The sequence below is a fragment of the Dipodomys ordii genome, unplaced genomic scaffold, assembly GCF_000151885.1.
Source record: "Dipodomys ordii isolate 6190 unplaced genomic scaffold, Dord_2.0 Scaffold158, whole genome shotgun sequence".
Taxonomy (NCBI): domain Eukaryota; kingdom Metazoa; phylum Chordata; class Mammalia; order Rodentia; family Heteromyidae; genus Dipodomys; species Dipodomys ordii.
In genome coordinates, this window is record NW_012267374.1 from 1891118 (window position 1) to 1914279 (window position 23162).

The 23162-nt window shown below is 38.4% G+C and overlaps 1 protein-coding gene across 1 annotated transcript; it reads left to right on the top strand.

Annotated features, from left to right (window-relative positions):
- Positions 1–21459: 21459 nt before the first annotated feature.
- Htr1e (5-hydroxytryptamine (serotonin) receptor 1E, G protein-coupled) lies at positions 21460–22949 on the top strand. The gene has a single exon (XM_013032858.1). The coding sequence runs from the start codon at positions 21625–21627 to the stop codon at positions 22720–22722; it is 1098 nt and encodes a 365-aa protein (XP_012888312.1). The 5' UTR covers positions 21460–21624; the 3' UTR covers positions 22723–22949.
- The last annotated feature ends 213 nt before the right edge of the window (positions 22950–23162 follow it).

Here is a 23162-nt window from a genome sequence, read left to right on the forward strand (position 1 = left end):
GAAATATCCAAATAACTTGCTCTTTACCTCAAGTCTCTCTACAGAACATGCCCCTATTCTACATCTTTGCTGATGCTTGAGAAATGAAGAAAAAAATGAAAGGCACTTCCTTAGCACACTCTTTTCTGTACTAGATTGAGTCTCTGAGATAACGAAATGTGTGCAGGAGGTTGGTTCGAGTGTATTCTCAGGAGATACACCTGCGAAGAGGTGAGGGGGATCGGGACACCTGCGGTAAGTGGGCCCTGAAAAGAGTTAAAGGGCCCCCACCACAGGATGTATCACACCAGCTCAGGCTATGGACCAGAGTTCACCTGTGCTCAACTTCACTTCTGGTTTTCTTTTCCACACATAAGATTTTAAGGTTCTGGAATCTGATGGTGCAGAATTTCACAGTCCTAGACCATTAGGGAAACTGAATAGGATGGAGAAAGATTATAAAATAAGAAAATTCTAAACATAATAGAATGAAACTGTGTAATTTACGTGAAAGCCAGGGAAATCTATGTGGCAATAGATGCATCTTACAAATACATTACCACATAATTTAACTACATTCCATTACAAAGCATTTTCACATCCTAAATCATCCAATATGAAATCTATGTGATCTGATTTTTAAAAGATGAGAGAGAACCACTCTCAACCCATGTAAAAGTATTATTTAAAGGATTCAGAATGCATGTGAATTAGAAACATCTTTATGATGCAAAAGAAATTATGTGAATTCATCTGTTTTCTTAAATAAGTTTGATTTGATTATCTTAAAACTATTCATAGAAACACTCTTCATTTCATTTTTACAAACTTGAGCATTAAAGTTCACAACACTGAGAACTATTTTTGAAACTTAATAATTAACTCAATTATATCAACTGAATTTAACAAATCAGAAAAAGAAAACCTTCATTAAAAACAAAAACAATTCTTTAAAAATTATTTAAGGGCTGGTAAGTTAGAAACATACATATCACTATTGCCAGAATCTTCTGGCCAAACTTAAAAGATTCTTTTAGGAAAAAAAAATACTTGAATTTCTAGGCTAAGGAGGATTTAGTGACAGCAAGACCTTGAGGAAAATGAAAAGCTCTTGATTACAGATGTTAAGTCAAACTCATCAGTCATATTATCTATTTGGAAAGCAATTACTTGCCTTTGTCTTAATAGACTGTATGATATGCACATAAGTAATGCTTTAAGGTTAATCTGATCAAACAATAACTCAGCCAACACTAAATCTGGGAGGGAGTGTTTCTATAAAATAATGAGGTTGTGTGTGTGTGTGTGTGTGTGTGTGTGTGTGTGTGTGTGTGTGTGTGTGTGTGTGTGTTGGTAATGGGGCTTCTACTCAGGGCCTGGGTGTTGTCCATTACCTTTTTCACTCAAGGCTAGTCACTCTACTTGAGTCACAGATCTGTTTCTGGCTTTCTGGTAGTTGACTGGAGATAAGTGTCTGATTGTAGATAAGTGTCTCATGGACTTTTCTTCCACAGCTGGCAATCAAAATAAGTACCCAACTTAAAAGGTATCATTTATTATCTGAGATATATCTCATTTTTATAGTGTCCTAGAAACCACTACAAAATCTACTTTCAAGCTTGTTTCTAAAGGAGTCACTATTGAACAAGTTCCTTTTGAGCAACATATAATTTTGTAGAAGGCAAGGCTTATCATCTGTTTTATGTATACTATATTCCCAACAACTGGAATACTACATAGCCTAATGCAAATATCTAATAAATATTGTTGAATACACAAATGAAGGCAAAATTAGTCAGTACAAGACGAAGTGTGAGAACAAGTTTCCCTGGACATTCAACGAACGATGCACTTTGAGCAGGAATCTGGTAGCTCCTGCCTATAATCCTAACTAATCAGGAGGCTGAGATCTAAGGATCACACTTCAAAGTTAGCCTGGGCAGGAAATTCCATAAGATTCTTATCTTCAATTAACTACCCAAAACTCAGAAAGGGAGCCGTGAGCCCAGTCATAAAGCCCTAGCCTTGAGCAAAAAAAAAGCTCAGGAATAGCATTCAGGCCCTGAGTTCAAGCCCCCGGATTGAGAAAAAAAATCTAACCAACTGAAAAACAATAACAAATAAAACTTACAATCATAGCTAACACTTAAATAGCACATTTTCACATACCAAGGTCTATTTGCATGCTTTACATCTGCTAACTTATTAACTCCTCAAGAAAGTGACAGATTTTCAAGTAGGGCTTGGGCATCTGTTTTACCAAAGTTGCTTTAATAAACTCAATTACACTCAAGGCAAAAAATTGGACATTTTTCCCAGACAAGCAGGGGATGACCATACTGACTTTTCCACCAGTGGTTACTCAGTAAAGCTGGAACAGAGAGAATTGAGTCCTGAGTGGGTCAGACTTGAAGATGTGGTGGTCCGTTACAAACAGGCTTTACCATGTGGACTTCACTCTCACCTGGCTCAGAGTAAGTCTCAGACATTCCCCAAGCTCACCAGTCTCTTATAAGCCTTAGCAATGGATGAAAAATGTCTCAAAAAACATTCCTATTGTCTCTTGGGAAGTGAAACAGATGTCCCCATGCCTCTATGGGAAAGCACAGGGAAGAAAACTCTGCTCAAATAGCTTGAACAACCAGTGAGAAACTGAGGACCAGATAGACTCATTAGTTTTCACAAAGTCAGAGAACTGACAAGCAGCAAAGACAGCCCTTGAGACCAGGGCGGTGATGGCACTTTCCAAGATGCTGCAAACCTTCCACTCAGACAGGGTCTGTAAAAGTTGGAAGGCACACATTCAAAATCAAATACTTATATACTCCTATGTAAATAGTTCCATGTACTAATTATATTCTTCTTCCGCCTATAATTTCTTGTCACATGCTCTAAAAATGTTGAAGCGGGGCTGGGAAGGTGGCTCAGTGGTAGAGCGCTTGCCTTGCATGCATGAGGCCCTGGGTTCGATTCCTCAGCACCACATAAACAGAAAAAGCTGGAAGTGGGGCTGTCGCTCAAGTGGTAGAGCATTAGCCTTCAGCTGAAGAGCTGAGGGACACTGTGCAGGCCCAGAGTTCGGACCCCATGACCAACAAAAAAGAAAAAAATGTTGAAGCTATTGCTTTTTAAACCATGCTAAATGACAAAGTGAGCAAAAAAAAATTTAAAGATTATTTTACCTTATCTCATATTAGGATGTTTAATATTTGATTTGGTTTAAATTTGATATAGTCTTGTTGTTCCATGATTACTCATTATTTTCAATGACAGGTGGATACAATCTTGGTTCCATATCACCAGTTGTACCATAAGCATAGTTTTACTTTGGTGACAATCAGACTTAGGAGCAGGTGCTATATTATTCTCTGATTCGCATTTTCAGTGTTTCTTCAATAGATACCCCAATATAAAATGGCTTCTTAGTTTACATTAAACACATCCATAGAATTGCTGGTCCATGTAGTATTTACGTATGGTTTATACAGGCTCACATTTCAAATTATGAATAAACTTCACTGTACAGTAGGACCAAAAAGAGTCTAATAAGTCTAATGTAAGTAGGGGAGGTCTTTCTTGAAATTCACTTAGGGGAGAAGATATAATTGATTAGTTGAATCATTCATGGTAGTCACAAAAATCCTTTTAAGAATTTTACTGTGTGAATTAAGACTTAAGTAGATCATGGCCTCTGGTCTCTTGGACTATTTTCCTACCAATAAATCACCAATTACAATTCTAAGAAGAGGATGGATACTTGATTACAGTAGAATTTGAAGTATGGGTGGGGTGTAAATTAAGAACACATACTAGGCCCACAGATTCTGGACACTGTTATTGTTTTTGTAGTAATACTGTGATGCTTCTTAATCACATAAAAAATAGTTAAATATTGAGTAACTTCTATGTCTGATAAAACTATGAGGGAAAAAATCATTTTAAATTTGGATATACCAGTAATTGAGATAATTATATTTATCTCTTTTTCTTCTACTACCTACAGACAGATTTCATGGGTACCCCTTAAAATGTTTCTTGGGTTGTATTTTTTTGGCATTTGATTATTTGTTCAGTAGCTAATTGTAACTGTATACCATTTCTTTCTCTTATTTTTCTTTTGGTGCAAAAACTAGAGCTTGAACTCAAGACCTTGTGCTCTTGCTTGGCTTTTTCCTGCTCAAGGCAGGAAATGGTGCTCTACCATTTGAGCCACACCTGTGTCCTCGATAGATATAATTCCAAGTGTAAGCTGCTGGCACTCAGCTTTGTACTTTAAAAAAAAATGGAGGGAGGGAAAAGCTGGGTACTCAGGAGGCTGAGATCTGAGGATAGCAGTTAAAGCCAGCCCTGGCAGCAAAGTACCTGAGATTCTCTTTTTTTTTGGGGGGGGGGCGTCCGGTTGTAGGGCCTGAACTCTGGGCATGAGCACTGTCCCTCAGCTCTTCAGCTCAAGGCTAGCGCTCTACCACTTGAGCCACAGAGCCACTTCCAGCTTTTTTTCTTTTTGCTTATGTGGTGCTGGGGAATCGAACCCAGGGCCTCAGGCATGCAAGGCAAGCGCTCTACCACTGAGCCATCTTACCAGCCCTACCTGAGATTCTTATCTCCAATTAACCACCAGAAAACCAGAAGTGACACTGTAGCTCAAAATGGTACTGTGCTAGCCTTCAGATGAAGAGCTCAGGGACAGCGCCCAGACTCAGAGTTCAAGGTCCCATAACCCACAAAAAAGTGGGGAGGGGGAATGAAATCTGTCCTCAATAGCCCTCTTAAAAAAGAGTCAAATTATCTTTCTTGGTCACTTGCTTTAGTTTTGTTTTCCACTATGATGGGTTGATTTTATAGTTGTATCCATTATTGGATTTGTACAGTTTCAGAATAATTTCATTGCCCATAAAATGAAGCCAGAGTCTTAGTAATATCTTCATAATCATCAAAGAATTGCATTTCAACTGCTTAAAAATGTTTCAAATCAAAGTTTTTTTTCTATTTCTTACTGAATAAATCTGTCTATCTCGCTAAGCAACTAGCTTTTAAAATAATCAATATATGAAACTCAAAAAAAGCCAACGTTCATATCCTGAATTGTAGCAATGGTAGTTATTTAAAAATACTTGCACTTCTACAGTTATTTGACTTAATGATTCAACCCTTCCCTTGATCAATCTTCCTGATTAGATTTAAAGTTATATTAACTGCTATTCATATTTTTTAGAGGCACCATAGAAGAGTTCTCAAATATGGCCTTTTAACACAATTCATCTTTCTTATCTGCAGTAAGAAATTCCATTTAGACTCATTCCTGCAAAGTAATTGAATGTTAGTTACTGTGATTTTTGCTTCAATGGCTTTCATTTTTAAGATAAAGCCTCTTTTCCTCAACATGTATATGAGAAACACTCACCCAGAGCTGAAAGAATGGATTCAGAAGTGGGCGGTGGCAGCTCACATCTGTAATTCTAGCTACTCAGGAGGCTGAGATCTGAGGATGGCAGTTCGAAGTCAGACCAGGCAGAAAAGTCCATAAGACTCTTATCTTGGATAAACTACCAAAGAGCCAGACGTGGAGCTGTAGGTCAAGTGGTAGCCTTTAACAAAAAGAAGCTGAGGCCATGAGTTCAAGCCTCAGGATGGACTCAGAGACTAGAAGTACAACAGGTGGTGCTGCTGTGGTGGGCAGCCATGCCTATGCAAGAAGTTGCAATAAACAATCTACTTCCTAATACACAGACTATTTTTCCCACTCCTGAGTGATACAGGGTACACAATCCTCCCAAACATTGCCCATTCCATTATTAAATGTATGCACCTTTTGGGGTTGCTTGAATTTTAGAAGAGAGTCTTGTCTCTGCCCCCTCCTTTGTTCTCTTGTGTGCTTTCTGGCACAAACTCAATTTATTACAGTTCACTCTTCCCCCCTGCTAGTAGCCCTGCTATTTCTGATGTCCTATTTGCCTATTCTATATGGAGAACTTCCAAGTGCATGGACTTTACAATCAGATGCTTTTTCTTGGAAATTGGCCACCATTGACTTTATTTTACATGACTGGGCATGCATATTCAGCCTTGACAGGCTACATCATCACACTTCAGAAACATAGCAGTGGCTTCAGAAAATATATAAAATACTGCATGGTCTTCCAAGGTGGAATGTCATATAATTCTCCTTTCCATTCAAATATAAACAGTAAAAAAAAAAAAAAAGGATATGTTAATGGATTTGAACTGATCAATCCATATTAGGGCTAAGCAATCTCTCTTAAAACCAAAACTCTCTGACCTGCATAGAGGTAATCATCAGGCCTTGGGCCTCAGTACTGTTTCCTAACCAGTGCAGGAGTGAGCTATCAACAATATAAAATGGAGACACTAATTTTAAGTACTTAATTACAATTCTTCATTGTCTAAAATAACCCTAAGTACCATAACAAATAAACCCTAAATTTGCCAGTGTCTTAACACAAGAGCAGCTTACTTCTTGCTGAGCTAATGACCTTGTTGGGAAACTCATGATTGGGGGCTTGTTTTTTTGTTTTGTTTTGCTTTGTTGTGGGGGAGGGGAACGGGTCAGTCGTGGGTCTTGAACTCTGGGCCTAGGTGTTGAACTTGCGCTCTTCAGCTCAAGGAAAGCACTCTACCCCTTGAGTCACAGCACCACTTCTGGTTTTCTAGTGGTTTATTGCAGATAAGAGTCTCACAGAGTTTCCTGCCTGGGTTGGCTTTGAACCGTGATCCTCAGGTCTCAGCCTCCTGAGTAGCTAGGATTACAGGTGTGAGGCACCAGCGCCCAGCTGGGAGCTTGTTTTTTTAATTCACTGAGCTCTGCTCTGAGGAACACCCCCCTGTTGTACTGTGAGCCCTTCAAGGACAGGATCATGGTCATCCTTTAGCCCCAGTAGTGACTGTCCAATCACAAGGTGTCTACTCAGGCTTGGAGAATTGAATAAAATTGTATGCTGTTTTTATAAGTGCTATAAGATATCTCAACAACTTTTAAAGCCGTTAGAAATCCATGTGTTGTCAGGTCAGGTCAGGATGGAAGGCACATAATGTTCTTGTCTATGTAATATTAGAACAGTTTAGACAAGTCTCATAAATTCTCATAAATTAAATGTAATCAAATCTTTTCTTCTCTATACATTTCTTTTTGTGTAATCTCCTACTTTGTGCCATAGACATGCGATTTTTCTGTCCATAACCTTCACCTCAGAAAGTTGCCATTATCCACGGGCCATGCCTGCCCAGTCCACCGCCCACCACGGGTGGGCCAGGCCTGAGCCTCTGGTACCTCAGCTTGTGTCAAGCTTGTTATCATGTAAATTCTGTACAAAGAATTTTATTTTTCTCTTCTTGGGTCATTGGTGGTTTTGTTGTGTTTTCTTAAAAAAAAAAAAAAGTTCTTTCACCGCAGGCCCTGGGGTGGAGACTTTGCCCACTGGTCTGGAGGTCAGGAGGTAGATGCTTAAGACTGGGGGAGGGGCAACCTGGACATGGCAGCGACCTTCTCTTCCTTTTGTGAATTTTTTTTTCTGCCTAATTGTGCAACCAAGGAAATATTTATTTTTCACACGAGGAGATGTAGTGTGTAGACACAACAGATTTAAGTTACTTGTGCAGCCCCCAAGTGGCTGGTACCATCCGATCTCCTCCTGTGTCGTTCCCCACCCCCCACAAAAAAGAGGGAGCATGCAGAGATGAGCTGCCCCCTCCCCCACTCGCCCACCCCGGGGGGCCTACTTAACCTTGGCTGACCTTGACACTGGAGTGCAGAGCTGGGCCCTCTCCCTGAACCTCATCTCCCAGGGAATGGTTTGCAGGAGTGCAGGTACTTGCTGGCCCATCTTCCTTCCCGAAGCCTCTGTTTCCATTGAAAATGAAATGTTTTAGAAATGTTGAGGAGGGGTTACTTCTTTTTTTCTTCTTCTTCTTTTTCTTCCTTCTCTTCCCTTCCCCGCAAAGAAGAAAAACATAAATTTTAGGGTTGTTTGTGCATATAGACTCTGTCATCCATATGTAACTTGTTTTGAAGAGAAGTGTTCCTTTGTGGTGCCTTGCTGTAAATATTTGTTCATATTTTTGTGAATTCAATACTATGTACCATTGCTTTTATAAAGCAATCCATAAATAAAAAAAATAATAAAAAAGAAGGGGCTGGGATGGTGGCTCAGTGGTAGAGTGCTTGCCTTGTATGCCTGAAGCCCTGGGTTCGATTTCTCAGCACCACATAAGCAAAAAGAAAAAAGCCAGAAGGGTGCTGTGGCTCAAGTGGTAGAGCGCTAGCCTTGAGCTCAAGAGCTGAGGGACAGTGCCCAGGCCCAGAGTTCAGGCCCCAAGACCGGACCAAAAAAAAAAAAAGAAAGAAAGAAAATTGCCATTATCTATTCTATCAGTTCTAAACATCTAGAAAAAAATCTTCTAAAATTGATAGATGGGTACCAGTGGCTCATGCCTGTAATCCTAGCTATTCATGAGACTGAGATATGAGGTTACAATTTGAAGCCAGCCCAAGCAGGAAAGTCTGTGTGACCCTTATTTCCAGTTAATGACAAAAAGCTGGTAGTGGAGCGGTGGCACAAATAGTAGAGTGCTAGCCTTGAGCACAAAAGCTCAGAGACAGTGCTCAGGCCCAGAGTTCAAGCCCCAGGAATGAAAAAAAAATCTTAACACTTACAAAATCAAAGGTGGCATTCTTCATATTTATAAAATAAACTCTAGTCATGTTTATTCTTTCTAGTATCCTGAAGGAGGTTATTTATTAGTTATGCTGGCTAAGGAACAAAAAATCCTTATAGAATTACCTTGATACACTTCTCATATCTTTGGGATAAAAGTATCATGAAGGGTCACAATTCTACCAATTTTTCACATTGTTTGAGTTCAGAAGCATAGCAACTAGAAGAATTTGTTTTTCTCTAGGAACAGTTGAATTGAAAGTAGATTGAATGATAATTGTTTTCAAGATCTTTGCTGCCATTTTGAATTAATTTTCTTTAATTCCAGGAAAATGAAAAAAATAGCTTTTAAGATACCAATTGGGTCTGGTTACTAGTAACTGATTTCTAGCTACTATCTCATAAGTTATAATCACTAGTCATAAATCTCCTCCACTGTCACCATCTCTGAATCCTCAACCCAGCACTCTACCAGCCACAGATAGGAGCTGGAGTTTATCTGAGGTGAGCTATTTGCTATTCCAATTCAACTTGAAATATTTTACTTATAGTCATTTAAGAAGAAAAAAACAGCTATAATCCTATAATATTTACAGAAGTCTAAGTGTCTTTCAAAGTCTGATTAGTGCTGCTAATCCCTATAGACTATTTCAACAATTTTCTGGAAAAAGAGTGAAATCTAATTAACCGTATTCTAGAAGAGACATGGCTTAACCGCTGAGAGATTCACCAAGGATAAGAAGCAACATAATAAGTCCTCTTGGCCCCTTGAATAACCATTGAGAAAGGAAAAGATGGAAAAATTGACAAAGTAAATATTATAAACAATCAAAATATGGCAGTACAAAAGGAAAAGCAAAGCACATTTGCCAGTCAAATGCAAAGTAAACAAATGTAGAGTACATTCTCCCTGGTCCCTTCCCATATCGTAATAAATATCACCCATCACTTCACAGCAATTCTCGTGCCCATTCCAAAGGCAACCCTAGAAAGTTCAACATCACAGTAAAAGCACCCAGTGACACCTAAGATGCAGCTTCATTATTCCCAGCCTTTTCTTTTGACAATGCCTCTCCATTTTTAAATTATTACTGTAAGTCAGAAACAAAGGTTTTCTAGATTATGCACAGCACTTTAAAAATTTCCCACAGTTGCTGGAAAGTCAAATGAACTGATTTCATCCAATCTTGTGGGACACAGCCTTGGAGAAAGTCAGAAGAGGAGAAAGGCCTTGGGTAGAAACCCTGTAGGAAGCCTTAGCTCCACAGGCAGCTTAGATGCTCATCCCCAGATCAATCACAAAGGCACACTGCACTACAGAGTCAAAGGGAAATGTTTGCAAAGCACAGAAAGGAGCCCTAGATCTTCTGTGTGGATGAATCCACACACTTCAGCAGTTTTATTAATCTGAGTCAAAAAAAGTCATTTCATTTTTAAGTATGCTAATACAACTTCAAGCAGCAGCTAGCTTAAATGACAAGTACTTCATGAAATTCATTTTTATTATTTTTCATCTGAAAAGTAAATAACACTCCTATGGGTGTCCATCATATTAAAAGGCTTTGTTTGCCCACAACAGCGATTCTTTATTGATAAAAACAACCTTATCTACATTTTCAAGAAAGATCATTTCCCCCATTAGCTTTCAAAGAGATGTTGTCCACCAGTCCATACAGGACAAAGGAATACCCTAATGAAAAAGTCGGCAGCAGGGAGTTAACTCAAAGAGTTCTCAATGCCCAAAGCTAGAACCCTCCGAGCTATTAAATAGTAACCTAGGATTGGGTTACAATCTAAAGAATAATATAAATAGCCATGGGTTCATACTCATACAAATAAATTTAAATAGACACCAACAGCACATCTAGAAAAGTATTTTTCCCCAAACGAGAAGCTATTGCATCTAGTACTAAATCATAAATGCAGACATAACAAATATCAAATATAGGTAAATGACTGAATTCATGTAATGGAGGAGAAAGAATATATCTTCTTACAGAGGAATTCCAAAAAGCACATGTGTATATTCCCCCTTCCAGGAAGCATGGCTAATTCCTCAGCCTTGAAGGTAAACTAGATTTTGTAACTCACTTCTGAAATATAGTGCAAGGGCCGGGGGCCACTGACTCATGTCTGTAATACTAGCTACTCAGGAGGATGAAATCTGTGGATCTCAATTCGAAGCCACCCTGAGAAAATCACAGAGACTGCAATTAATGAGCAAACTGTTTCAAGTGAACCTCAAGTGGATAGAAATGGTAGAGCCTTAAGTAAAAAGCCAAGAGATAGCACCCAAGCCAGGAGTTCAAGCCTTAGTAGTATTGGGGGGGGGGAAAGCACAAGAACAGAAAAATACAGCATCTTACAGTGGAGGATCCAGTAAGTTCCTTTTAACCAAATAAGAAAGACATATAACCTCCAAGACAACTTCTGTAAGAATCCATAACCTAGATGTAATCATAGGAAAAGCAACAAATATAACCAATATCAGCACCAGTGGCTCAAGCCTGTAATCCTCAGATATCAGAAAACTGAGATCTGAGGATCATGGTTCAAAGCTGGCCAGGGCAGGAAACTCTGTGAGACTCTTATCTCCAATAAACTACTCAAAAAAGCAGGAAGTGGTGCTGTGGCTCAAGGGGTAGAGCGCTCACCTTGAACTGAAGATCAGGGACAGCTCCCAGGCCCAGAGTTCGAACACTCCCCCCCATAACCCTGCCTTCATCCTAGAGGATAATTGGCCAGGGCTCCTCAATACTGTCAAGCTCGTAAGAAAAAAATACGTTAGAAAGATTAGAAAATATCACAGACTGGAGGAAATTGGGAGGGATGACCAAATACCATAAGGTATACTAGATCTGAACAGAAAGTAGACATGAATAGAAAAATTAAATCCAAATAAGGTCTGAAATAAGCGAACTATCATTCACTAGTAGTGAATGAACCATCACTTTGTTTTGTTTTGTTTTTTGTGCAGGTCATGAGGCTTGAACTCTGGGACTGGGCTCTGTCCCATCTGGGCCTGCACTCTGTCCCTGAGTTTCTTTTGCTCAAGGCTAGCTTAACTGTAAGTGTAAAGTAGTAACAAATAAAAATTTTCTTTAAAAACTAAACTATCACTGAGCATGAGTGGCTCATGCCTGTAATCCTAACTACTCAAGAGGCTAAGAGGATCATGGTTCAAAGCCAGGCCAGGCAGGAACATCTATGAGACTGTTATTGCCAGTTAACCAGAAAAAGCCAGAACTAGAGGTATAGAGTGCCAGCCTTGAGTAACAAAGCAAAGGGACAGCACAGAGGACCTGAGTTAAAGCCTCTGTATCTATCTATCTATCTATCTATCTATCTATCTATCTATCTATCTATCTATTTATCTATCCACACATATATACTTAAATATGTAATAAATGATAGCTTATCTCATTACATGCTTCTGCATTGAGTATGGGAGAGAAATGTAGCTAATGAATGACCAAATCCAACACAGACAGTTAAAGAAGGCTTGAGAAAACTACACCAATCTATAGTCAGAGGGCAGAGTAATAATAACAAGCTGTAGGCTGAAAGAAAAAGCAATGTTTTATACCAGACTCTGGTGGCTCACGCCTGTAATCCTAGCTACTCAGGAGGCTGAGATCTGAGGATCATGGTTCAAAGCCAGCCAAGGCAGGAAAGTCAGTGAGACTCTTATCTCCAATTAACTACAAGAAAAGCAGAATTGGCACTGTGGCTTAAATGGTAGAGCTCTTACCTTGAGATGAAGAGATCAGGGACAGCGCCCAAGCCCCAAGTTCAAGCCCCATGACCAACAAAAAAAGAAAAAGAAAGAAAAGAAAAGAAAAAGCAATGTTTTGTCCTCACTGAACAAACTAAGTTGTGTGGCTGTCTAAGAAGCAAAATTTATTCTGAATCTGACAAAAACTTAAGGGAAGCCAAAATAGAAGCCAACAAGCTAACTCAATTTCACAGCCACATGTACTCATTACCTTGCCCATGTAATTGTAACCCCTCTGTACAGTATTTTCACTATATATATATATATATAGAGAGAGAGAGAGAGAGAGAGAGAGAGAGAGAATGTTCTGGTCATTTAGCAGCAGAAACACAATTTGTCTATAAATTATTAGGATATTGTAATAACATCTGTATTTACTGTCATCTCAAAAACAATTAATCCATTTTATCAATAAATAGTTTCCCTTCTTGATATGCAGTCCTCTATATTACTTTATTTGCCCTCTTAGGCTATCCTTGGCTTTTAACACAAAGATTGTCAGTTCCTACCTGAACACAGCTGTATGTTTCTATGGAAAGATGAGTAGTACAAGAACACATTGTACAAGTAATTTTCTCCATTTCTATAAAATGTATATGTAAAACCAATCTATGTTTCCTCAACCATTTAGTTTGTTCTACTCATTGAATGAGTACTTACCACATTTCTTTAATTAAAGTTCCCAAACCCACTCTAAATGTTCACTAAGTAACTGTAGGAAGTAGCCAGACAAGTGCATAATATTTGGGCAGTATATATTAGGTTTACATTTTGATTCATCACTTTTACAGCTGAAGATTAAATTTTAAAGAGAGAGATGAAACATTAAAAGATAAAAATCCAAGTAGACACCCTTTAGTTCCATGTCAAGATAACAAGTCCACTAATGCATCAACATAGGTACACATTCAGTAAATAGTACATTGAAAGAAATTACTCATCCTCCTGCGGTTGGGACACGTGTAAGCACTTTGACAAATGCTGCCTTATCTAATTTTCTCTGTGCTACATGTGAAATAGAGGTGACTATTTCATTTTACAAATCATGAAACAAAGCTTCCAAACCGACCCAAGGATAGTGATGTAATACTTAAGCTAAATATTATTCATAGTTAGTCAGCACCTCTCTTTGTTCCTAAGCAATGTCAGTTTATAATTATTACAATATAAGATTCAAATAAGGTCCAGAGACTTGTAATATAATCCTATCTGAAAATGCCTAGTTATTAATAAAAAATCACTCATTAGATTAAAAATCTAATATCAACTTTTCAATATCAATAGGAAAAGTAACCCAACAAGGAATTTTTTTCCAACAAGAAATTTTTAAGCCAAATGAAAGCACTTTAATAAATAATTATGATCACAGGAATCCAATCAAATACTTAATAAATGAGCAGAGACTATAAAGAATCAAGCAAAATTTTAAGAATGGTAAATCCAGGCTTGGAAGGTGGCTCAGTGGTAGAGTGCTTGACTTGCATACATGAGGCCCTGGGTTTGATTCCTCAGCACCACATAAGCAGAAAAAGCCAGAAGTGGTGTTGTGGCTCAAGTGGTAGAGCGCTAGCCTTGACCTGGAGAGCTGAGGGACAGTACCCAGGCCCAGAGTTCAGTCCCCACAACCAAAAAAAAAAAAAAAAGAATGGCAAATCCAACAACTGAAATTAGAGAGCTCAGGGTATGTACTCAATAGCAGATACTGGAAATGATTTATAAATTAGAAGATAGATTACAAGTTGTCCTGTCTAGCAACATAAAACGTAAAGTATGCAACCTAATAACACAAAAGCCTACAGATAAAATAGAAACAAATATGAACAATTGGTGATTTGCGGGAATGTAACAAAAGAGCTAAATGTTCATGCCATTGAGTGCCACAGAAGAGATGGAGAACAAAGCTTTAAAAAAAATTCAAAGACATAATAGCAAACGATTTGGGAAAAAGACATAAAAATAAATTCAAAAACTAAACAAATTACAAATATAATATCCAAAGAAATCCACACCAAGTCACAGCAAAAATATGAAAATTAAAAGTAAACAAAACAAATCACACAGCAGTAAAAAAGAAATGATGCCATGTTTATAAGGAAAGAAGTCTTCTTTAACAAGAGATTTTGTATATTTTTTATCAGAAACCACAATGAAGCAGCACATTTTTTCAAGTGTTGAAAGAAAAGGACCATCAGACCAGGATGCTGGGAAAACATCTTGCAAGAATTTAATTAAGACATATCTGAGAAACAGAAAACTAAGAAAAATTTACCACCAATTCTACCCTAGGAGACTAGCTAAGAGAACTTTGTTAATATAAGTAAATGTTAAAAGAAGAAATCGTGTACTATTAGGAAAGAAGATAGAACAATAAGAAGAAGAAATATGAGTAAATAAAAGATACTCTCCTCATATTTTTAGTACTATGTTTCATTGTTGAAGCAAAATTATGATATGTGATTCTCAATGGATGAAGAAAGATACTTGGGACTACTTTATTATAAATAGAAGATGGGGCTGGGAAGGTGGCTCAGTGGTAGAGTGCTTGCCTTGCAAGCATGAGGCCCTGGGTTTGATTCCTCAGCACCACACAAGCAAAAAGAAAAAAGCCAGAAGAGGCTCTGTGGCTCAAGTGGTAGAGCACTAGCCTTGAGCTGAAAGAGCTGAAGGACAGCACCCAGGCCCAGAGTTCAGGCCCCACAACCAGACCCCAAAAAATGAATAAATAAATAAATAAAAGATAAAATGGAGTTGGGTAAGTTTTCTATAGTTCATTTGATCTGGAAAATAGTAATAGACAAGGAGAATTTATGACTATGTAATATAATACCAGACCAACCACTGAAAAAAATCTCTAAAAAGAAACAAATGGACACTGGTGGCTCACACCTGTAATCCTAGCTACTCAGGATGCTGAGATCTGAAGACTGTGGTTTCTAGACACCCCCAGTAGGAAAGTCCATGAGATTTTATATACAATTTACTACCAAAATGCTGGAAGTGCAGCTGTGGCTCAAGTGGTAGAGTGTTAGCCTTGAGCAAAAAGGCTCAGAGAGAGTACCCAGGCCCTGAATTCAAGCCCCAAGACCTGCAAAAAAGAAATAAACTCAATTACACTATATAGACAAGTTATAACTACTTCTTAAAATTTTTTTTCCAAACCAGGTACTTGTGGCTCATGCTTGTAATCCTAGCTACTGAGGAGGCTAAAATCTGATGGTCACAGTTTAAAATCAGCCTCAGCAGGAAAGTCCACAAGACTGTTATGTCCAATTAACCACCAAAAACCAGAAGTAAAGCTGTCTCTAGAAGTGGTAGAGTGCCAGCCTTCAGTGAAAAAGCTCAGGAACAGTGCTCAGGCACTGAGTTCAAGTCCCAGCACTAGCACATACACTCAAATTCAAGTAACCACAGGAAAATAAAAAGAAATGGCAACAAAGATAAATTATATTAAACATTTAAACTTTGTTACATTTACATAATTTATATTAAACAATACTTTATACTGAACATGTAAATGCCTAAACATAACAATAAAAGGCAGAAATTGGTAGGCTGGATGACAAAAACCCAACTACATGTAATCTAGAAGAACTCCAAATGCAATTGTATGAGAAGGTTGAAAATAAAAGATGGGAAAATATGTACTGTGAAGAAATTATCAAAGACATCCTGAGTGCTCAAATTAATATCAGGTTAAGTGAACTTCAAAATAAAATTACCAGAGATATTGACATCCCATAATGACAAAAGGGTCAGCTCAGCAGTAACCTTCATTGTGCATATATAAAACCAAAATATGTGGAGTATGAGTAGGCTGGTCAACTTGAACACTGTTACTCACAAGCGATGGGGGTCCCCAACTCCCATCTTTCTGGTAGGACTAGCATGTCACTAAAGCAGGCCCTTTTGGTATATTAAAGATTTTCTTTTTCTTTTTTTTTTTGGTCGGTCGTGGGGCTTGAACTCTGGGCCTGGGCGCTGTCCCTCAGCTCTTCAGCTCAATGCGAGCGCTCTACCACTTGAGCTACAGCACCACTTCCGGTTTTCTGGTGTTTTATTGGAGATAGGATTCTCACACGGTCTTTCCTGCCCGGGCTGGCTTTGAACGGCAATCCTCAGATCTCAGCCTCCTGAGTAGCTAGGATTACAGGCGTGAGCCACCAGTGCCTGGTTATATTAAAGATTTTCTAAAGCAAAACAGGTTTAAATTTTAATCAAACTTGTAGGCTTTCTAATCTAATTTTGCAGAATTGTCTTCTTTTTTATTTTATTAATAAGTTTTTTATTGTGAAAATACCATACAGAGGGGTTACAATTACATGAGCAAAGTAATGAGTACATTTCTTATCAAGAATTGTTGCCTCCTCCTTTGTTTTTCCCTTACCATCCCTGCTTTCCCATCTCCACGACTACCACACACACACACACACACACACCCTCTGCCAAAGTTGTAAAGTTCGTTTTCGACAGAGCATCTTGTACATCTCATTGTTGCAATGAGTCCTCCTGTATCCCTATTTAAACAATTTGTGTTTTTCCCTTCCCCTCCCCTTCTTTAATTGTCACCTTCCTCTCTGCTCTTAGCAGGAGTGAGGGACTAGAGTGGAGTTAAAACACTTGTAAAGTTTTTGTCTCCTACTGTCTTTTCTCCCAGTGCAAAATATTCCTTTCTTTGGAGTTACTTTTTTTATAATAAAAAGTATATATTAGTGATTTCTATCACTAATATATGTGTTTGTTCACATATATCTTTGTAGATAGATAGATAGGTAGATAGACAGATAGGATAGATAGACAGATGATAGGTAGGTAGATGGATAGATAGATAGATAGATAGATAGATAGATAGATAGATAGATAGATAGATAGATAGATAGATAGATAGATAGATAATAGATAGATATACATGGGAATATTCACAGCAAATACTGCTAGACAGAAGCAAGTGAACATAATGCACTAAGCATTTTGGGTTACAATGATTCTTACTTGTTTGCAATTTTAATGAAAAAAGTCCAAATGTGATCTTATATTGCATTGCTATTTTCCATGTCATAATTAAACTTACATATCCCCAAGTCGTTCCTAAAGTGACTCCAGTATGGACGAATCTATTTAGCTTTGATTATTGCAGTTAATTTTCCATTCTATTTGACTAATACAACTTTAGCATACTTATATTAGCATTTGGATCATTGGTACAGAACACATTTTGGGTTGTGTGTTAATATGGTTCCTCCCCCACCACTTTGTGAAAAGCTAAAGAGATGAAAGAGATTTCCAGGAGCTATTTAACCAGCACTGTTCTAATTAGAAATCATACTATCTACTTAAGCATTGGTAGTGGTTATAAAACCATGTGCTATTTTCTTAAAAGGGTAAAATGAACCCAAGACAATCAATGTTGAATCGTTTCCTGGGTATGACCATTATCGTCCTCATTAATGTCCTCATCCCCACAAATGTCCTAAATTGCTTATGAATTCTGTTTACCCGGTGCCCGGGCCTCACTGATTCTCACCGGCCTCCTTTTTTACTGCTTTTTCTCTTTCTCTGTTACATTTTACTTGCTCCAGAAATGTTCTCTGTCCTAATAGCAAAGTTATTAAGTGTCATAACAAATAATAGTGTAAAAAGACAACTATAAACTGTTATGAAAGACAATCTCTTATCTGAAAAACCAACTAACGCCTTGGTCCCATATCCTTCTCCAAACAACTACATTTTTACACCTTTATCATAAACTGAAATTTCTAGTTTTCTGTCCTTTAGCAAAAGCCTTGTTGTCTGTGTTCTTACTTACTGTCTCTATTTCCTCTATGCATGTGCTTTCCTAAAACCACTCTGTTCATTCAGCCTTTTATCCCCATGGCTTCACCAGACTGCTCTTGTGAAGGTCACAGACCTCATCATATCATCCAGCCCAGCACTCAAGTCTCCATCAATGTAGACTTTCATCGTAAGGTCTCAAAATAAAATGATTTCTTATGATTGTCATCCGTCTTGATAGCTGTTCTCTGTTTCACTGCTTCCTTTTTACCTCTCAAACCTTTAAAAAGTAAAGAGCACTAGAACCCAAATCTTTGAACTTTTCCAACTGTATTCATTCCCCAGCAAGGTCTTCTAGGCCTAATCTACCTATCTGTCCAAAAGAATATGTTATATGTGCTATTATGGAGAGAACATCAAAATCTACTGTTGTGGGAAAAGAGGATGAAAAAGGATTTATGCAGGAGTTCAGGGTGAATTGAAACACATGAATACAAAATGTAACCCCTATTTTGATAGGCTTGGAAACAAAATAAATCAGAAAGTCGCATAAAAGGGCTGCGAATGGAACACTACACACACCAACATTTGGGTTAAATGTAATTTAACCCAAAGTAATTACTACTCACCAGAAATGTGTAGCTTATGGATCAATAAAAAACAGTTATAAGCCAGGTACCAGTGGCTCACACACGTAACCCTACCTGCTCAGGAGGCTGAGATCTGAGGATCATAGTTCAAATCCAGCCCAAGCAGAAAAGTCCAAGAGACTCTTATCTCTAGTTAACAACCAAAAAAGGCAGAAGTGGAGCTATTTAACAAGCACTGTTCTAATTAGAAATCATACTATCTACTTAAGAGTTTGTAGTGGTTATAAAACCACTGGTAGAGCAAAACAGCTTAAGGACACCCCAGGATCCCCAGGATCACACACACACACACACACACACACACACACACACACACACACACACACACACACACAGTTACAAAACAAGGAATAAAATCACAATCCCAAAGAAGAGACTATTAACAGATGAGGGGATTCAGTAAAGAGCAACCTTGCAAAGTTCTATTGAATTATTTCTTATGGTTCAGCTCTTTGCAGTAACTATGATTCTTAATTGCCTGTGCTGTAAATTGAAATTCCTAACATTTTCTATGCCTTGTCTATGTTTCTTTCTATATTCTCAGTCTTAAAATTAGAACAACAACAAAAAAACCTAAACCTTCTTACTGAGCACTGCTTTACCCTGCAAACCTCAAGAACACAAGTAAAACATAACCAACGATTAATTCATGAACAAAAAATAACAAGTCACTTCATTTTATTAATGATAGAGAGGACACATGGAGAAACACTTGGGACCCAGAAAGAAATGTAGAGAGGTGAACCAAAACAGCTAGTACATGACTCAGCTGCAGTTTGAACTTAGATCTGACTTATCCCAAAGTCAGCCCAACCTCTTCCAATTTTACAGACTGTCTTAGATCTTAAAATGTTTATGAAAGGATGGACACCAGCATGGCAAAAACCATCCTATCTACAACACAGAGGGGACTGTAGAGCAAACCTCATGGCAGCACTAGAGAAACCCAAGACATCTGGAAGTAGTAATCTAGAAACACCATAAAAGACAGTGGAAGAGACAGGAAGGAAGAGCATTCTTTAAGTGCAGAATGATACAAACTGTAGCCAAACAATGGTCCTATTTGTGGTCTTTAGTGAGATCATTGTTATTTTCTTTCACATTCTCCATCTGGATATAAATGATGCCATTTCCCTCTCTTCTTGGTTGCTGAACAGGAGAGCTAAATTCAGGGATGGATGTCTCCCTAGGCTAGTGATTTTTATGCCTAAATCTATCCAAAGGTTCCCACTCATTCACTCCCTGTTAAAAGGTATCTGAAACACATCCTCTGCTAAAATTATTGTGTCTGCTAAACGTGATATACATCAATTTATTTCCCTTCTAAAAACTGCCAAAATACCCATTTTTCTTTCTCATATTTTCATTAGTCTCTTTTGGACCTAATCCCATGGCACCAGATAATTGGATCAGCTTCTATCCAGCAGTCATTAGCTGTGAATATTTGGATCCTGATTGTTTAGTTCTCATAGATAGGCATCTATATTTGACTTTTTCTTTAAAATGTCACTGACTTACTTGTTAATTATAATAAATTACAATGTTACTGATTTATGTATTTGTTGTGCTAAAAAAAAGCCCAGTCATGGACTGAACATTTTAAGAGAGAAATAAACACGTGTGAGAAATAGACACATTTATACACACATATACAGAACACATGCTAACCTCAACCAAATACACATTTAATTTTTTAATCATCTATGTGCCTTATTATAATTGTTTGAACATATTAGTTGTGCATATTAATGAGGTTCAATGTGATATTTCCACACATGTCTACAGTACACACTGATTATATTCAACCACCTTACTACTCCCTTCTTCATACTACTCTCATAGTTGATTTACTATAGTACTCTGAGAACAATTTACCACAAGCACTAAGAAATATTATATACTTTCTTTTCTCCAAAGAAATGATCAGTTGGATATGTAAAATATCAATATACAAAATCCCATATTGATACTAATATACCTTTGGAGTGGAATTTTTCAATAAATGTTTAAAATCTGATTTGGTGTCCATAATAAACAGGTTTTTTTTAATCTCATGGTCTCACAACTTTTAAAGTCTTTTAAAATGTGCATATGAGCCAGGCACTGGTGGCTCACACCTGTAATCCCAGCTAGTCAGGAGGCTGAGATTTAAGGATCAAAGCCAGCAAAGCAAAAAAGTCTTGTGAGACTCTTATCTCCAGTTAACCATTCAAAAGCCAGAAGCAGCACTGTGGCTCAAGTGCTAGAGCCCTAGCTTTGAGCACAGAGGTTCAGGGACAGCCCCCAGGTCCTGAGTTCAAGCCCCACACTGACAAAAAAAAAGTGTGCATATATCTTTTCAATTATACCTTTCCAAAGTAAACACATCAAAAAAATAATATACATAAGAAACTAATTGAGGCAGCAAAATAGACTTAAAATTCAGTAATGTATCAGAAGTAGTTTGGTAACTTAAAAGTATTGTGAAGATGACCTCAAATTACAGAGAGGAAGAAGAAAAGTATGTCTAAATTGTGTGGCATTTTATGAGTATCAAATATTATCGTATTTTCCAGGGGAAAAATGTGGCCTTTTTTTTAGTTAATTAATCAGTGGCTTAATGTTTTGCAGGAACTCTCGATTCGGAAGAAATGCAGCAGCCATTTCCTTTACCCCCCAGAAATGGAACACAGGAGGCAGTAAAGCTAAAACAATCATAGAGACACTGGAGGCTACATCATTTCCGACTGAAAAAAAAGAACTAGTCGCTTCTCATCGTGTTGATCAAAACTGGGGAAACATGAACCTCACTAACTGTACTGCAGAAGCCGGCGTGGCGGTGAGACCTAAGACTGTCACGGAGAAGATGCTCATTTGCATGACTCTGGTGATCATCACCACCCTGACCATGTTGCTGAACACGGCGGTCATCTTGGCCATCTGCACCACCAAGAAGCTCCACCAGCCCGCCAACTACCTGATCTGTTCACTGGCTGTGACAGACCTGCTGGTGGCCGTGCTCGTCATGCCCCTGAGCATCATGTACATTGTCATGGAGAGCTGGAAGCTTGGATACTTCATCTGTGAGGTGTGGCTGAGTGTGGACATGACCTGCTGTACCTGCTCCATCCTCCATCTGTGTGTGATTGCCCTGGACAGGTACTGGGCCATCACCAATGCTATTGAGTATGCCAGGAAGAGGACAGCCAAGAGAGCTGGACTGATGATCCTCACTGTCTGGACCATCTCTATCTTCATCTCCATGCCCCCTCTGTTCTGGAGGAGCCACCGCCAGCTCAGCCCACCCCCCAGCCAGTGCACCATCCAGCATGACCATGTGATCTACACCATCTATTCCACACTCGGGGCATTCTATATCCCCTTGACTTTGATCCTGATTCTCTATTACCGCATTTACCATGCAGCCAAGAGCCTTTACCAAAAGAGGGGCTCAAGCCGGCATTTAAGCAACAGAAGCACAGACAGCCAGAATTCTTTTGCAAGTTGCAAACTCACGCAGACTTTCTGTGTGTCTGACTTCTCCACCTCAGACCCTACCACAGAATTTGAAAAGATCCACACCTCTATCAGGATCCCTCCCTTTGACAATGATCTAGATTACCCTGGAGAACGACAACAGATCTCTAGCACCAGGGAACGCAAGGCAGCCCGCATCCTGGGACTGATTTTGGGTGCATTCATTTTGTCTTGGCTGCCGTTTTTCATCAAAGAATTGATTGTAGGTCTGAGCATCTATACTGTATCCTCTGAAGTAGCTGATTTTTTGACGTGGCTGGGTTATGTGAATTCTCTGATCAACCCTCTGCTGTACACAAGTTTTAATGAAGATTTTAAACTGGCTTTTAAAAAACTCATTCGGTGCCGAGAGCATACATAGATTGTCAAAAGCCAAAAGGCATGACATTTACTCTGCAGAGCCTCCTGTGTGGACAGGGTAAGGGGTGTAGCTTATTAATTCTTGAACATACTTGGTTCAGGAGAGTTTGTAAGTATGTGTGGTCTTGTGAATTTGTTTTATGCTTTTATGTTTGAGTCTTGTTATTTGGTGTGTTGTTTTCTACCTCTGGTCTTATCTGTGGTACATAATTTCAAATAAACATAATCTTCCGAAAGCAGTAATTACATAGAAATTATAAAGTGAAATAGTAAATACTCTTAATAGTGTTTCCCCAAGAGATTTTAGTGACCCCTACAATTAAAGAAGGTGTTGCAAAAATCTTTATTTGCAGAATTTCTTGTTGTTTATATGTCAAACATCCAATAACATGCCCTCGCATAGCATTAAATCTGAAGTTGTGACTCAAGGTGCACCCAAAT

Bases quoted from the DNA above. Each gene is read 5' to 3' on its own strand.
- Htr1e (XM_013032858.1), top strand. From the start codon at position 21,625: ATGAACCTCACTAACTGTACTGCAGAAGCCGGCGTGGCGGTGAGACCT.